Source organism: Protopterus annectens, chromosome 7.part0 (genome assembly GCF_019279795.1).
Source record: "Protopterus annectens isolate FY-2018-M chromosome 7.part0, PAN1.0, whole genome shotgun sequence".
In the NCBI taxonomy this organism is placed as follows: Eukaryota; Metazoa; Chordata; order Ceratodontiformes; family Protopteridae; genus Protopterus; species Protopterus annectens.
The window spans coordinates 575,139,737-575,156,800 of NC_056739.1; the positions used below are offsets into that span (position 1 = coordinate 575,139,737).

The 17,064-nt window shown below is 38.4% G+C and overlaps 1 protein-coding gene across 2 annotated transcripts in view; it reads right to left on the minus strand.

Moving 5' to 3' along the window:
* Nucleotides 1-17,064, minus strand: part of LOC122806600 (schwannomin-interacting protein 1-like) — a 436,192-nt gene that overhangs the window by 167,406 nt on the left and 251,722 nt on the right. For both annotated transcript variants that reach the window (XM_044077158.1, XM_044077159.1), the window contains one exon: nucleotides 813-939. In XM_044077158.1, the coding sequence (XP_043933093.1) occupies nucleotides 813-939 (127 nt within the window). The remainder of the gene's footprint in view (nucleotides 1-812; nucleotides 940-17,064) is intronic.

The following is a 17,064-nucleotide window of genomic DNA, read 5'->3' on the forward strand; positions in this document are numbered from 1 at the left end:
TGTCCATATGTCTATAGCTCTGAGCCTGTGCTGGAAGCCTATTAAACTCAGCAGTAAATTTTATGATCTCTGCCAGATCATATAGTCATCTGATGCTTTAGGTTTTACGGGTCTATATTACATGATCGAATGGTCAAATAGTCGAACACGTAATAGTCGACCCATAATCATCAAACCGCCACAACGTCGAATGGAAAATAAAAAAAGAAAAACCCACCCAGACAAACCATTTAAATGCTGTATGCAGGGGGCCAACCACCCCTGCACCCCCCCCCCCACTTAAATATACTAACTCCGAGATCGCACTACAGTGCAGACAATGGAAAACTTCCATTTACGCACTGTACAGAGATCTCCATTGAATCGTTTGACATTGTGGCGGTTCGATTATTACAGGTCGACTATTACGTGTTCGACTATTTGACCATTCGATCACATAATATACACCTGTTTTTACTATGTTATGCCTAAAAAGCAACACTTTTATGGGTGTCTTTAACAGCATTGGTAATAACTGCACTGATGCATGTGTTTTCATCTGCCAGCATTGTCTGTTTGCTGGAAATGTGTGTAATGTAACATATTCTGTTAGCTGATGCAGAGGATTAAGGCTATGAACTGCTAACAAGCTACTTCCTGAAGTGCAGGTTTTGATTCCCTCAGCCTTCTTTTGCCTGCTGTCTGACCTTGAGCAAATCACTTAACCAGATAGTGCTTTGGGGAAATTGGGAATATGGGCTAGGCACCTTAATAATCTCCTGGACTCTACGCCCCAGTAACTACTTATGAACCTATGAAAATGTTATACTTACTCTGAATTGCTGCAGTTATACTGTCCTTCATGATTTCTATTTGTTTCATTGTCATTTTCTGAAGGTCTGAGTGTTCCAGTCTTTGTTTTTTCTCATCAACAGCAATCTCATCACCAAATGATTTTGTCTGCAGAAAAAATGTACATACATAAATAAAACAGTTATTGAAAATAACATTAACATTTTCTGTGCTTTCTATTTTATATGTGTTTTATCTAGTGCCTTAGTGATGCGTATTCACACGTAAACCAATATCAGTCTTTCTTTTCCTGACCTTGGAGAAACCTTTGATCAATATAATAAAATCTAATAATGTTTATGGGGCTTTTTTATAGGACAGTTAGTTAAATTAATGATTACTTTGATTATTGGATTGTCTATCAGGTTGAGGACTATTTTCTATTCAGGCCTGGGGAGAAGAGCTCCACTAAAGCAAACATACAGTCATACAAATACATGTAGTTTCATCTAGGTAACTATAGTAAAAAGCAAAGTGATAAACAGTACAGTGAAACAGGTCACCTAGATTGTTTTAAATAAATTCCAGTACAGTAGTATACAATGTCACTGCAACTGGGGTTAGGAAGATAATTTTGATGTTAACAATGTGCCTATACTGTGCACAAAGCCTGGAGAGGCAGTATGTTTATTTTTTACAATTAACTGCATTTCATTTGATCAAGAGACATATAAGAGTAGCATTTTTGAGGGTATTCAGGCTGTTTTTGTTCTTAATTTTGGAAGGGAGTAGATTCTAGTTGTGACCTAGAGAGTGAGTCAGCATAACAGCTGGCATTTCTGATTCTCTTTATAAGGGGATCTGCTGGTCTCAAATTTGAGATTGGAGTCTACCACTCTAGGAAGGAAAAAGGTGATGGTGAAAGTCTGAGGTATAGAACCTGCAGGTTTAATTAATTAGGTAGTAGACAAGCTTGTGCCTAAATGATGTCTAGTTTAAGGACAAAGGCTTCTAGGTGCAGAGTTGGTGATAAATTTGAAAGAGTTATTATATAGTTGTTCCAGTTTGTCCTATAGAGCAGATGCTGTGTCTGTATAGAATATGTGTGCAAAAAAACTAGAGAATATTAATTACTTTAATTTTAAACACTTAAGGCAGTTTTTTCATGACGTAAAAAGGTCTAGTGAAATATCACTCTTGGGTACTTCATTTTAACAGTGTACAGAATTCTTTCACCAGTAGTAATTTGAATAGGCAGGATAGGATAGAATAGGTATTGCTCTTATAGTTGCTGCAGAACACACCTGGGCTTCACTTGATAAACACTAAAAGTTATCAGCTCCACAGTCCTCAAACACTGCCTTAGTGAGAGCATTCAGATTTATGAACTTTTACATTAAGGAGTATAAATATGTCTTTTTCATGAGGAGGGTTATAGATCAGTAACTCTGAATGCCCTTCACAAGTAGAAGTGTGTGCTGCGCGTCCTCTCCAAGAAGAATTAGGAAAGGTCTAGAAAGAGGAGATTGGTCAGATATAGATACCAGCTCAACCTTATAGTAGTCGAGTAAGTTGTAAAAAGAACTCTTTGAACTATAAAAGAGGAGGAGATGGAAATCTGTGGTAATTAGTTGATATACTTGAAGTGGCTTCTTAAAGGGAGAGTGGAGGAAGGGAGAAGTAATATATCATTATTTGATAGTATACATCATTTCTTCCTTTCTCAAGGCATATAAGCATAGCATGTGCACAGATACTCATTGCAAAGCAGTCACTAGATAGTATTGAAATGAATATAGTAAAGTACTGCAGGACTTCTGACCAATGCCAATAGTGAGTAAGGCAAGAAAAAAAGCACCACTTCCTCCTTCTTGCACTTAGATATTACTGAGGAAGTATTCAGAAGCTAGCCACAGCCATCAAGGAACTCTTACATACACTTTGGAAGGAGAGTCATATTAAAGATGTAGGATTATAGCCGAAACATAATTTTGAAAATTCTGTTAATAACCGTTATTGACAAAAAGGTTGAAGAATGAATTCTGTAGACAGAAAATGATTGGGTTGAAGCTGGAACAAGGAATACAGGTTTTGTGCTTTCCCTTTATTATTGTATGGCTCTTGATACATGTTCTGAGGGCTAACATAATCAGAGAGTTTATATGCAATGTGAAAAGGCTTGTGTTTATTGGAACCAAAAGATACTGCCAAGGAATGAGGACAGTTTAAATGTTTTTGACCAAAGTATATATTATGAAGCAGTACAGCTAAAACTAACTTGTTATTTATCTTTAAATATAAGGCTAAATGGTAAAGGTTAGAAGGGCTAACTATTGGAAATACTGTGCTAGGAGAACTGATCTTCCATATGTGAAAATGCAGACTTTAAGTGACATTACGTTATATACTGCATAAAATAAAATACATTGTTAATTTGGTTGCAGCGTATTGGAAACAGTAAAACAGATCTACAGGGAGTAAGTGGGATAACAAATGTATAAGTAAAAGAAAAGTTATTTTAAGGAGGCAGAGAAGAATGAGATTCTGCCAGGAATATGGCTGCACGACCAGCAGAGATATGATCTACCTAGTTTTCTAAGACTTGACTATGAAGGAATGACTGGTACAGCTAGATGTTTAGGACTGGCAAGAGATTCTACAGGCTTTACCCCATTAGTAGTGAAGTGTACATTAGAAGTTACGGTATACCATAGAAACTACAGTATACATTAGAAGTTACAGTATACATTAGAAACTACAGTATACATTAAAAGTTACAGTATACCATAGAAACTACAGTATACATTAGAAGTTACAGTATACCATAGAAACTACAGTATACATTAGAAGTTACAGTATACATTAGAAACTACAGTATACATTAGAAGTTACAGTATACCATAGAAACTACAGTATACATTAGAAGTTACAGTATACCATAGAAACTACAGTATACATTAGAAGTTACAGTATACATTAGAAACTACAGTATACATTAGAAGTTACAGTATACCATAGAAACTACAGTATACATTAGAAGTTACAGTATACCATAGAAACTACAGTATACATTAGAAGTTACAGTATACATTAGAAACTACAGTATACATTAGAAGTTACAGTATACCATAGAAACTACAGTATACATTAGAAGTTACAGTATACCATAGAAACTACAGTATACATTAGAAGTTACAGTATACATTAGAAGTTACAGTATACCATAGAAACTACAGTATACATTAGAAGTTACAGTATACCATAGAAACTACAGTATACATTAGAAGTTACAGTATACATTAGAAACTACAGTATACATTAGAAGTTACAGTATACCATAGAAACTACAGTATACATTAGAAGTTACAGTATGCCATACAAACTATATTATACATTAGAATTTATACATTAGAAACAACAGCATACCTTAGAAGGTACATTATACCTTAGAAGTTACAATATACATTAGCAGTTCGGATTCAGATCAGGATGCAGCACAACTGACCCGATGTTTCCAGTGACACTGATACTTGAGAAGAAGTTAGAGATGAGGACAGAGTCCAACTCGGCATTCCTAGACTTAGAGAAAGCATATGCCGAGGACCCAAGAAAGCTGATCTGGGCAGTACTGCGGTGGTTTGAAGTCCCAGAAACATTGGTAGAATTAGTCCGGGCTATGTACAAGGACCCAATGACTCCAAGTACAAACAGTGTTTGGCCTCACAGAGGGGTTCCCACTGGGAGTGGGTGTACACCAGGGTTCAGCTCTGAGCCCACTGCTTTTCATACTGGTGATGGACTATATTAGCAAACAGATCAGAGGGGACAGATCAACAAAGTTGCTGTATGCAGGCAATGTGGCATTACGGGCTGACTCTGAGATAGAACTTCAGCAAAGGATAGGAGAATGAAATGCAAAACTGAAGGCACATGGAATGAAACTAAGCACAGATAAGATGGTGGTAATGGCAGCAAATTGGGGAAATCAGAAGCAGCTGAGAACAGAGATAGAAGGGAAGATAGTGGAACAGGTAAACAGCTTCAAGTATTTGGGAGGGGTGGTTGAGGAGAAGGGAAGTCTGAATAAAGAGGTCAAAGCTAGTGTCAGAGAGGCTGCAGCCAACTGGCATAGAGTGTCAGGTGTAGTCTATGACAGAAGAATGCCAAAGAAGCTGAAAAGCAAGGTGTGCAAGATAGTGGTGCAACCAATACTACTGTATTGTACAGAAACCTGGGCAGTAAAGGCAGAACAGATGAAGAAGCTAGAGGTGATGGAAATGATGTGCCTGAGAAGGGTGGTAGGATGCACACTGTGGGACAGATGAAGAAATGAGGACCTAAGAGCAGAAGCCAAAATAGCTCCAATTGCAGAAAAGATCAAATAGAACAGATTACGGTGGTTTGGACACATGTGCAGAAAGGGAGAAGACAATCTGGTGAGGAAGATTTGGGACAGACAGGAAGAAGGTAAGAGAAAGCGAAGGCATCCAGCAAAGAGGTAGATGGATTGTGTGAAAGAAGATCTGCGACAGTCAAGCATGAGTGTTGAAGAAGGCAAGAGTGTATATTGTACCTTCTAAGGTATACTGTCACTTCTGATGTATATAGTAACTTCTAAGGTATACCACAGTCTCTAAGGTATACCATAATTTCTAATGTATACTGTAGTTTCTAAGGTATAGTGTAGCTTCTATTTTATACTTTAGTTTCTATGGTATACTGCAACTTCTAATGTAGAGAGTGTCGGTGACAGTTAACATGATACCCCGACCCCATGTAGAAAAAATGGAAAAAAATGGGGCTGATGATGATGATGATGATTGGAAGTTACAGTATACCTTAGAAACTACAGTATACATTATAAGCTACAGTTTTCCTAAAACTACAAACACCTTAGAAACTACAGTATACATTAGAAATTACAGATTGCTTAGAAACTACAGTATACCTTAGAACATACAGTATATATTAGAGGTTGCAGTATACCTTAGAAACTAAAGTATAAAATAGAAGTTACAGTATACCTTAGAAACTACAGTATACTTTAGAAATTACAGATTGCTTAGAAACTACAGTATACCTTAGAACATACAGTATATATTAGAAGTTGCAGTATACCTTAGAAACTAAAGTATAAAATAGAAGCTACAGTATACCTTAGAAACTACAGTATACATTAGAAATTACAGTATACCTTAGAGACTGTGGTATACCTTAGAAGTTACAGTATACATCAGAAGTGACAGTTTACCTTAGAAGGTACAATATGCCTTAGAAACTACTGTATACATTAGAAGTTACTGTACACCTTAGAAACTACAGTATACATTAGAAGTTGCTATGTAACTTAGAAACTACAGTATACATTAGAGGTTACAGTATACCTTTGAAACTACAGTATACCTTAGAAACTAAAGTATACTTTAGAAGCTACAGTATACCTTAGAAACTAGAGTATATATTAGAAGTTACAGTATACCTTAATACCTTAGAAACTACAGTATACTTTAGAAGTTACAGTATACCTTAACAGCTACAGTATACCTTAGAAGTTATAGTGTACTTTAGAAACTGCAGTTTACCTTAGAAGCTACAGTATATCTTGGAAGCTACAATCTGATGTTGTCATTTTCATTCATTACTCAACCCAGCCACTTTTTCCAGCTCATGGAACAGTGAAACTCTCAAGCTCTTTCTTTACCCATAATGCACTAGACCCATACCATACCTCAGATCTCATTTGCCATCTTTGTGTACATACATGCTCAGTGTTATCTCTCAAGCTATATCTTGTATCTTGTGAGTTAAAGTAGAATTTATATATCTAATATTTTCTCCTTATTGAATTCATATCCTCTCTTGCCCTTCCTACACTTTTTAGTGTAATTTCTGAATACCGTAGTTGGTATTTTTCCTTCTTTTTCTTTTTTCCTTATACCTTTGAGGTAGTCTCCTAAATTACCATTGCTGGTAATATTTTCTTTTCTTTTTCCTAACTATCTAGCAATTAAAAAAAATAAATACATGAATTCTTCCTTTTCTTACTCTGTCCTGTTTTTATTAGTGTTTATAGCTATGACTGAGAAACGCTAGTGTTTTAAAAAATGTAAGGCCTGTGGCCATAAGGTTCCACTGTTGGATGCACACAATATGTACGTTTATTGTTTAGGCCTGGCCCATTTAGATTCTGCATGTGATATATGTAAGGCTTTTAATCCTAGGGCTCTTATAGACCACAGAAATAAACTGATTTTGAAAGTATTATTACCTTCAACATTCACTGATACAGCATCTGGGGCTCAAACCCTTAAGAAGATTGATAAAAAGAGGCCAAAAAGTGTCCCTTGGACTCTTCAGGTTCTTCTCCTCCAAGCTTGGAACTACCTCTAAAAATAACAAAATTGTCAGATCCTTTCCCTTTGGATCCAAAAACAAAACCCTCTGGTCTGACTACTGTGGATCCAAAATCTATGATGTTGGATCCGACCCCCCCTTGGATCCCAAAAAACACAAGGATAGGTCACCTCGGATCCAGTCTCCTCTGACTCTGGGTCTGATATCTTCCCATCTCCCATCCCCTTTCCTGGAAAGATGTCAACATTCTAGGACTTTGTCTATTGCTTCCTCTTCTCATTCCTCCAGAAGTTTGACTGAAGCAGATGTGGATAGGATAATGAGGAAATTTCTTTCGAAGCAAATTCAAATAGGGTTCTCCTAGCTCCTACCCCATCAAGTCCGGAGATCTTCATCAGTACTACCCCAATCCAACCTCCAGTTTTGGAGCAGTTGGATCTGAGAATCCAAGGTCCATCCATATCAGATCAAAGATCATTGTATCTCCTATGCCGATACCATCTTTGAGTGGACCAGCTTTTAGCATGTCAGGCTGGATGACTATCAGAGCTGTAGCTTCGGCACTGGATCCGAGGTGTTGGAATTGACTCTGAAGTTGTCTGAGCTGTCTCCATCCCTCAGAGCCTTGGGTCTCCACAGCTGGGCTCTGATCCCTGCTTCAAATGGTTTTCCTTCAGGTCAGATGAGCCAATGGTTCGGAAGCATGTCTTTTCGGAGCTGTTGGTTTCTTTCTCTTTGAGACATTTTGCTTTCGAAGTAGTGGAGAGAGTTTTCTCTGCTCCAAGAGAAAAGACGTATCCACCTTCCTTGGCAGCTACTTCCCAGACCCAGTTGTCTTTGTGTCTTGAGCCTCAACTTCCTGCCCCACAGGGACAGCCAGCTCAAAGTCTCCAGGATACCTCACAGGGTGTATTGATATCTTCCGATACTTCTCTGGAACATCCTGACAAAGAAGTCCCTAGGAAAAGAAAGTGCAAAAGTAGGCATTTAGACTCTCTTTAAGAGTTTGTCATAGAGACACTGATTTCAATGAAGGGGAAGGGTCCCCAAGATTACCACCTGATGACAGCTCATTTGGAGACATACTAGAGATCTTCAAGCAAAGAGGTGGTTGGAAAAAATTACAACCCTTCCCAAGAAGAATCTGTATTCCTGGAAGCCTTTGGGACTGGTCCATCTACCACCTGGGTTACTCCACTCACTGATGAGCTCATTGATTTGATCTCTCAATGGGAATGGAATGAACCTGATTCCACTGAGCCGATCTCCAGAAGACCAGGCAGGATACTGGCACCAACCAAGGATAAGGAATTTTGGCGCAAAGGAGTACCAGTTGATGCCATGGTCAGAGTGGCAGCCACAAAGAAGAAACTTGCAGTCTAAAGTTCCTCTGTTCATCCCCCTAACAGTCTAGGGGGCTGGACAGATTCAGGAAGCATGTATATGTTTCAGCGACTTTTGCACTTTGATCTCTGAATTATTTGGCGCACCAGACTCCATAGGGATTTGATTAAAAAACTCACCAAATACCTTTCCAGGTCCATTACTTCTAAGGAAGAGAGCTCAGTTGCCTCACAGTTGGCTACCCTACACTCTATTTCAAATTCGTCCATGAAGCTCATTTCGCATACATCTGAAGGTACCTCAAGGGCAGTGGGTTCAGACATTTCCATTACGAGGTATGCCTGGATGCACCTGTGTGACTTCACAGAGCCCTTCCAGTCTTCCTTTGTCAATGCTCGCTTTGACAAAAGTTCTTTATTTGGCCTCAAGGTTAAAGACACATTATGCAGGTTTTAACAGGATGGTAAGGCCCTGTCTGCTGTGGACATTTGGACTCCTCAAAAGACCGTTTCTAGGAATCAATGAGGTGGTTGAAAAATGTGGTTCAGAATGTCTCAGGGTCCCTTCCAAGATCTGCATAGAGATCGTTACCCTGGGGTAGAGGGGGAGGAACTCTAATGGAAGATGCTGCCTGCATGGCAGAGGAGGCCCACAGAACCAGGAGTTCAGAGGCACTTTCTCTGACAGATCCTACCAGTGCTCTTAAAAGAAGGCCTGATTGTTCACCTCTGGAGGCAGTTGGGAGTCATTTATCCCTGCACCAGACAGCCTGGCTAGAGATTACAAGAGATTCATAGGTGCAGAGGATTACTTCCAGAACTTATAGAATATCCCCCAACAGTAAACAAAATTCACGATGTTCCACCAAGTCAGTGAAAAGTAGCAGCAATAGAAATAAAAAAGCTGCTAGAGAAACAAGTCATCCAAGAGGTTCCTCCCAGACCAGAAAGAGTCTGAAACTTACTCAGGATTCTTTTTAGTGCCAAAGAAAACAGGGGACTGGAGACCAATTTTGGATCTCAGCAGTCTAAACAAGTCAGTTCAGTACACCACGTTTTGGATGGTCTTGGTTCAGTCCATTTTGCCCTTTCTGCACAAGGATGACTGGATGTGCTCAACAGATCTTCAGGATGCTTACTATCATGTGAAAATGAACATACTGTCAAGAATATACGTACGCTTCTGGCGGAGAGCCAGACATTACCAGTTCAGAGCCCTACCCTTTGGTCTCACCACAGCCCCCAGGGTGTTCACCAAATGCATGGCAGTAGTTGCAGCTCACTTGAGACTGCAGGGATTCTGGGTGTTTCCTTACTTAGAAGACTGGCTCTTAACCGCTCTGACCAGGCATCACCTAATCAAAGCACAAGATTATGTACTCCAATTGTGGTTCCACCTGGGAATTACCATAAATCACAACAAATCTCAGCTAGAACCAACTAAAATATTGGTGTCTGTTGGAGCTTTGTTCGACATTGTATCCTTCACAGCCTCCCTTCCTTTACCAAGGGTTCAAACCATACAATTCCAGGTCAAACAGATCATTCAAAATTACTTTCTTTCATCTCAATTGATCCTTCAAGCATTGGTGTCAGTGTCTGCTGCAATAGTTTTGGTTCCATTAGCAAGATACCACATGAGAATTCTTCAGTGGACCCTAGGAACTCAATCGTCTATTCTTCATCAGCACTTATCCACCCAAATCAAGATAACTCAGGCATGCAAAAATTACCTCCTTTGGTGGACTTACTCTGATTAGATAATCAGATAATTCAAGGTTGTCCCTTCATTCTCCCTCAGCCCAAAGCCATAGTTACCATGGATGCTTCCCAGATCGGGGGGGGGGGGGGCACTTCTTGGGAAAGACAGTCCAAGGCTCATGGTTCCCCAAAGAGGCAAATATGCATATCAGTGTCCTAGAAATAAGAGCAGTCCTCCCACCATTGCATGTCTTCTAAGACACTCTCTCCTTTGGGACCATAGTGATTCAAATGGACAATATGTCAGTGGTCTGGTACATTAAAAAACAAGGAGGAACCAAGTCTTATCCCCTGGGTCGAGAAGCTTTGAGAGGGTAACAGTTGGTGATCCCATCCAAACAGTTTTTAACAGCAATGCATATTTCAGGGAAATCCAAAGTGATAGCAGACACATTAAGCAGATCAATTATAATGCCTCACAAGTGGTCTCTCAACATGTAAGTACCTCCATCGATGGGGCCAACCTTGCTGCTATCTCTTCAAATCTCCCCTCAGCAACAACTGCAGCAGGTTCTTAGCCCTAGTCCCCCCACCGGGGGAATCACCAAGAGATGCTCTTCTCCAAGACTGGTCCCCCAGTCTCCTCTATGCCTATCCCCCAGTACCTCTAATCTCCAAATTCCTACAGAAAGCATCTTGATTGAAGAGCACAGTTATCCTCATTGCTCCTTATTGGCCTCATCAGATTTGGTTTCCATTTTTTCACCTGCCATGAATTCTAGATCCAGTCCCAGATCTCCTGTTTCATCTGGCAGACATAATACACCCAGACATCTTAGGCCTAAAATTGACCACATTGTTTCTCCACTTCTGTTGATAGTAAGACAACCCAGGCTCTCCTCCTCCATCCTCCACATTCTTTTATCCTCCCACAAAACTTCAACAAGGAAAATTTACAGACTAAATGGAAAAGGTTTGTTACTTGAGTGCAGAAAAATGACATTGATCCCTTTTCAGTGCCAGTACCTAAATTTCTTGAATTTTTTGTTACAATTTTTAACAGACAGGCTAGTTATTCAACTATAAAAGTACAACTAGCTGCCATTTTTAATTTTCACATTGGAGAAAATAATTCATCCTTAGCATCTTCCAAGCTTTGTAAGGCCTTTGTAATGGTAACTTTTCTTCTTAGACCCCCTTTTAAAGACCCTACTCCTCCATGGGATTTGAATTTGGTTTTACAGTCTTTGACCCAATCTCTCTTTGAACCATCAGCCAAGTGGGAATTAAAATTTTTAACCCGGAAGACTGTCTTTTTAAAACTGAAGTAGCTGGGGGGGGGCACTTTTGTGTCTGTCACATTTACATTAACTGAAAAAATAACAGTCTGGTTTTAAGGGTTTTTTTTACCTTTAAGAATGGTCCAGTTGCGTCACGTCTGTGCACTGTCGTACAGAGGTCCTGTTCTTCCCTTCTGCCCACACACAATTTTAAGTACAGTAGTGTGTACATCCACATTCATGGAATTTGTAAGTTAAGGGTGTATGTGGAATTTTAAGGCTGCTGCACTTGTGGGCATCTAATGTTCATGGCATTCGGAAATAAGGCTGTTGCTTTACTTGTGTGTGGAGCATCCACATTAACAGAATTTGTAAATAAGTGTGTGTGTGTGTGTGTGTGTGTGTGTGTGTGTGTGTGTGTGTGTGTGTGTATAAAATGCCCCAGTTAGGGATTCCTTCTGGTTAGTGTTACTCAAGTTCAAACCCTGTACCTTAGGTACAAAGTAAAAGAGTCTGAAGTCTCTACCCCTACCACCGCTTGTGATTCAAGGAGTTGAGTCCACAGAGTGTCTGGAATGTTCGTCTTGGCTCAAACTTTTAGTCTGTTCCTCTTAAAATTTGTGGTTTTCTGCCAAATCAGTGAGGACTGAATTCACTAAATAATGACAACCATTTAAGTTTCAGTCTTTCTGCCTTTTAGGAAATGCATGGTAACACAAAACATTTTATTCTAGCAATTTTCTAAGATTACACAAGGATTGTTTAAAATGTGTCCCTGTTTTTGGGCCTTTGCCCCCCCCCCATAAATTTTGGCTTTTTCCAGATTTCTTGTGCTGCAAAGTTGACATATAGTTGAGTGTCAAGTGCATTTTCCAAGGAGCTGAGAGCTTCACGAGAAAAGTTTTGTGCTGCTTATGCCAAGTCTGTTTGCAACCTGCAACTGTTGTTTAGCAATTGCTAAAGTATTTAAAAGCATTTTTAGTAGCACAACAGGTAATATAATTGTTTTTGATGCAGAAGGCTGTGGGCTCTACTCACACAATATGTAGATGGATTGCTGATACTGTACTGTGTTGTACTTTAAAGGGAGTGGATGCTGCACTCCTGAGAATGTCCTCTTCTGGGGGAGATACCTAGTAACTATGAACCTGTTTTCAGTTTGCCATCATTCCCTATTCCAATAATACCAGCTTATAGTACCATTTTTAATGTAACATAGGTATTATTCTTCAAGGGCAACAGGCACTTTATTTGTAGATGAAACAATGAAATATAAATCTGTTTGCTAGCAGCAACCTCTTCATTAGTTACAGATCTCTTTAATGTGGAATTATTTAAATGACTTTTACTTAACTGCAGAGATTGTGCATATTTATTGATATTGGTGGATTGTAATGACAGGATATTGAATAGACTTTTATGATGGAAATGTTCTGAATTGGGCAGTTTTATCATTATTGGTACATACATTTTGTTTCATTGCTTACTAGAAAAATGTTCGAAACAATACATTTAAAACACACTCTAAAAGTGTACTGTATTATACAAGGAATGTAATTTAATACAATCAGGAAGGTAAATAAAAAAACACATGTATGTTTGCATGGTCCTAAATATGTGTGCAAGGGGTCTACAATTTGAAAACAGTCCAAAGGTAAACTTTATCTGCCAGTGGCCAGATGCATTTTCTTTGAATGTGGGTTTCAATGCTGTTTCAATGAATGTGAGTTTCAAGAGCAGAGAAGTTTTAATGCTAAGTCTGTTTTCATTGTGAGACTGTATTGCTGTGTTTAACAGATGTCTATCAGTGTTTGTGCTATAAAGTTTAAAATAAAAGTTTTAAATTAAATCCAAACAATCATTGTAGAAGTAAAGCATAATGCAGTATACACATTACGCTGTTTATGGTAAATGTGGAGAGATAGCCAAGTAGTGGGACACTGGAATAGCTGCGGGGGGGGGGGCTATTTGACCATGATTTTGTGAGGGGTGGCAAAACCCAAAGACAGCCCCGGGTGGAACAAACTCTAGCTACGCCACTGCTTTTTAGTGGCCATTATATCTGTACTTTAGAAGCTACAGTATACCTTAGAAGTTACAGTACCCATTAGAAATTACAATATACATTAGAAGTTACAGCATACCTTAGACATTGATGTATACCTTAAAAACTACAGTATACATTTGAAGCTACAGTACAGCTTAGGAACTACAGTATATGTTAGAAGTTACAGTATGTATTAGAAACTACAGTATACCTTTGAAGCTACAGCATACATTAGAAGTTACAGTGTACCTTGAAAACTACAGTATACCTTACAAGCTACATTATTCAGTAGACATTTTATTATACCTTAGAAACCGCAGTAGACATTAGAATTTACAGTATAACTTAGAAGCAGAGGCTTTACCCCCATCAGTGGTACAATATACATTATACGTTACAGTAAACATTAGAAGTTACAGTATACCTTAGAAGCGAGAGATGAATCTACAGTACTTGCACAAATAACTAGTCATGTATATAAGGTAATGCAAGCTTTAGAAATGGAAATAATAGGTACACCTGAGGAGGGGCTAGAAAACCTTAATTGATAAAGGTTTAGATGAAAATGTATCACAGTAAATTTTTAATTTGCTGAGAAATGCCACCAAATCATGGAGATTTACAAGTTTTGCAAGGATGTGTTTATACAAGTACCTTTATTCCACACAAAAACTCAGAAATATGTTCTTAATTTGTACTACTAGGAAATGTTAAATTTAATGGCTGGGGTAATGAGTAGAAATGTGTGGGTTTCCAAGATGTTAATGTTATTAGGATAAAAAATAAAAGCTTGGGATGTACAAAACTGGAATGGTTAAGGTAATTTTTGTTGACATGAATAGGATCACAAAGAAATGTGAATAAAAACACACCAACAATAGAAGATGTTATATAAATTCTGGGTGAATTTAAGAGAAAAGAGTACCTTAGAAAATTTTATGGTACCAATATGTAGTTAGTGATTGCCATGGAAGAATTAATAAAAATGCAATTAGTGGTTAGTAAAACAAGAATTTGAAAGAGGAATATAAACAAGGAAAAGTGATATGTAGACTTATTCCCCTTAAGCTAGATGTGATTGCTAAGACAATTATGATATTTTAATGCTCTTTGAACACAGATATAATTTCCTCCAATTTAGATTGTCATAATTTAATATTTTTGTATTAATACATAGAAATTATTGGAACCTCTTGTCATATAGAGTTTTGTATAGTTAGTGAAGTTTATATAAGTGTTGTTAAAGCTGTGTTAGTTTGGAGAGCCATAAGAAGTGAAGCAAAACTGTGTGTGTGTGTGTGTGTGTGTGTGTGTGTGTGTGTGTGTGTGTGTGTGTGTGTGTGTGTGTGTGCGCATGTGTGTTTCTATGTCTAGATCAAGCCTTGAAAGATCTATCCCTCTTTGACCTCCTTTTCTTTCATAGAACAAATGGTACCTCAATTAACTAGTTAAAGGAACTAAACCTTCATCAATAAGTGAATAAGACACACTAGCATAATGTATCCTTCACCTCTGGAACAAAATCCACATCATGTCAAGTAGAGTAGCACCCTTGACACCTTCAAGATAAATCTAGGCAGTTGGAAGGATTGCCTTAAATTATCCCCTGGTCTATTTTGTCTTGGGCTGCTTGAGCTTGGAGAGAACTTTTGACGTTTGTTTTGGCTAGGATTGTAATAGTCTGCAGACTGATCACCTAGTACTTAACCTATCAATGTCTGTGTGTGTGTGTGTGTGTGTGTGTGTGTGTGTGTGTGTGTGTGTGTGTGTGTGTGTGTGTGTGTGTGTGAGTGTGTTTGGGGTTGTATATGTGGGGCAGCTTCATATGACAAATGCTTGCACTTCTGAGTAAATAAAAAATAGTTGCAGCCAGTTTTATACATGCTTTCTGTATAGGACATGAAGCTTAACTCTGTACAGATCCTACTTTGCCATTTCTTTCCATTTCCATACATTGGAATCATGTAAACCCAAAATCCAAAAGAGGTAGCTGCCTCAAGTCAGTTACTCTTCAATTAGACTTGGATAATGAAAAATAGCACATAGACCGTGATGGATATGCCTCACAAAGAAATTACTTGTGACTGCCAATTTTATTGCTTTATTTCTTAGCTATAGGTGAAGAACTAATAGTTAAGTTAAATATTTTTCTTATCAGACCTCTGTGACTTTAACTGTCAGATTTTACATATTTCCTGTAAACATTTCCTAACTGATTGCTTTTAATGGTGTCACTCTAAGCATTTTAGTAATCAGTGATATATTTGGATTGTGTGCTTTTCACTTTTATTCTTCAAGGGTACAAAGCTATTACTTTGGTGATTTTGTTATTTATAGCAGGTTTAGTTATCATCACATACCTTCTAAAAGTGAATGATATGCTCTACGAATTATCAGACCAAAGTACAGTTTCTAAAATAGTCTGTGCAGTGCTTGGCTTACACATGAAGCCGTTGACTAGCCTGCAGAAAGATGCAGTGGGAATGTGGAGCTTGTGTTGAATAAAACTGGTGGTGGAATATATTTGTATACATTTATTGATCGGGGTCTATTAACATAATGCTTCCCTGCCTATCCCTGTTGTGTTGTACTGCATTGCAACAAAGTTCATCTGCAGTAAACTTCATTACTCAATAGTCAAATCATGTTATAGTATGGAATGAATCATCTGGTTATGAACTAATCCTTTGTCCTTCTACTAGTACAGTTCTGATCATCCATCCTTCTTTTGGGCATGGCACTGGTCATCCATCCATGTCTAGTAGCAGTTCTTTTAATAATCTATCTTTGGGGATGGCTCTGGTTAATCTTTTGCAATGGCAGTGGTCACCTATCCATTTTTCGGTACACCCATGTGCATCTGTCCATCTGTGGGTATGCCAGTGGTTACCCTTCCATCTTTGGGTATGTTTGTTCATCCATCCTTCTGTGGACAAAGCTCTGTCCATCTGTCTGTCCAACTCTGGTCCCAGCTCTGGTTATCCATCCATGTCTAGGCATGCCTCTGGCCCATCTCTAGGTAAAATACTGGTCACCCTTCCATCTTTGTGTGTAGCTCTGCTCATTTATCCTTTTCTGGGTGTAGCATTGGTCACTCATTCATTTTGGGTATGTTTGGTCATTCGTCCTTCTGTTAATATGACTCTGGGCATTTGGCACTCAGTTAAAACTCAGCTGTCCTGTATCTGATGTTGATTAATACATTTTCCTTTCTAATAAGGACCCCTCCCAAAAAATAATCATCATTGGAATAACACCTGAGTTATACAGATCTGATTTACTCAATTGCCAAAAACTTCCCTAATCCATAAGCCTGCATTCCTTTTCTAGACTTCCATGATGAATAATATCAAACCTCTTTTGAACATATGCCTACAACAGATACTCCCACCACACCTTATAAAAAATTTACAAATTCCCCAGCTATCACTAACATTTCCCTTATACTCCATTCTTTCCCTATCAGTCTCCTCTGGCTCTATTCACCCCCTAATAAATGTATTAGATTTTGCCTGAATAATTTTTTCAGAACTTTATAAACAGTGTAAAAACCAAACTCCAAATGAGA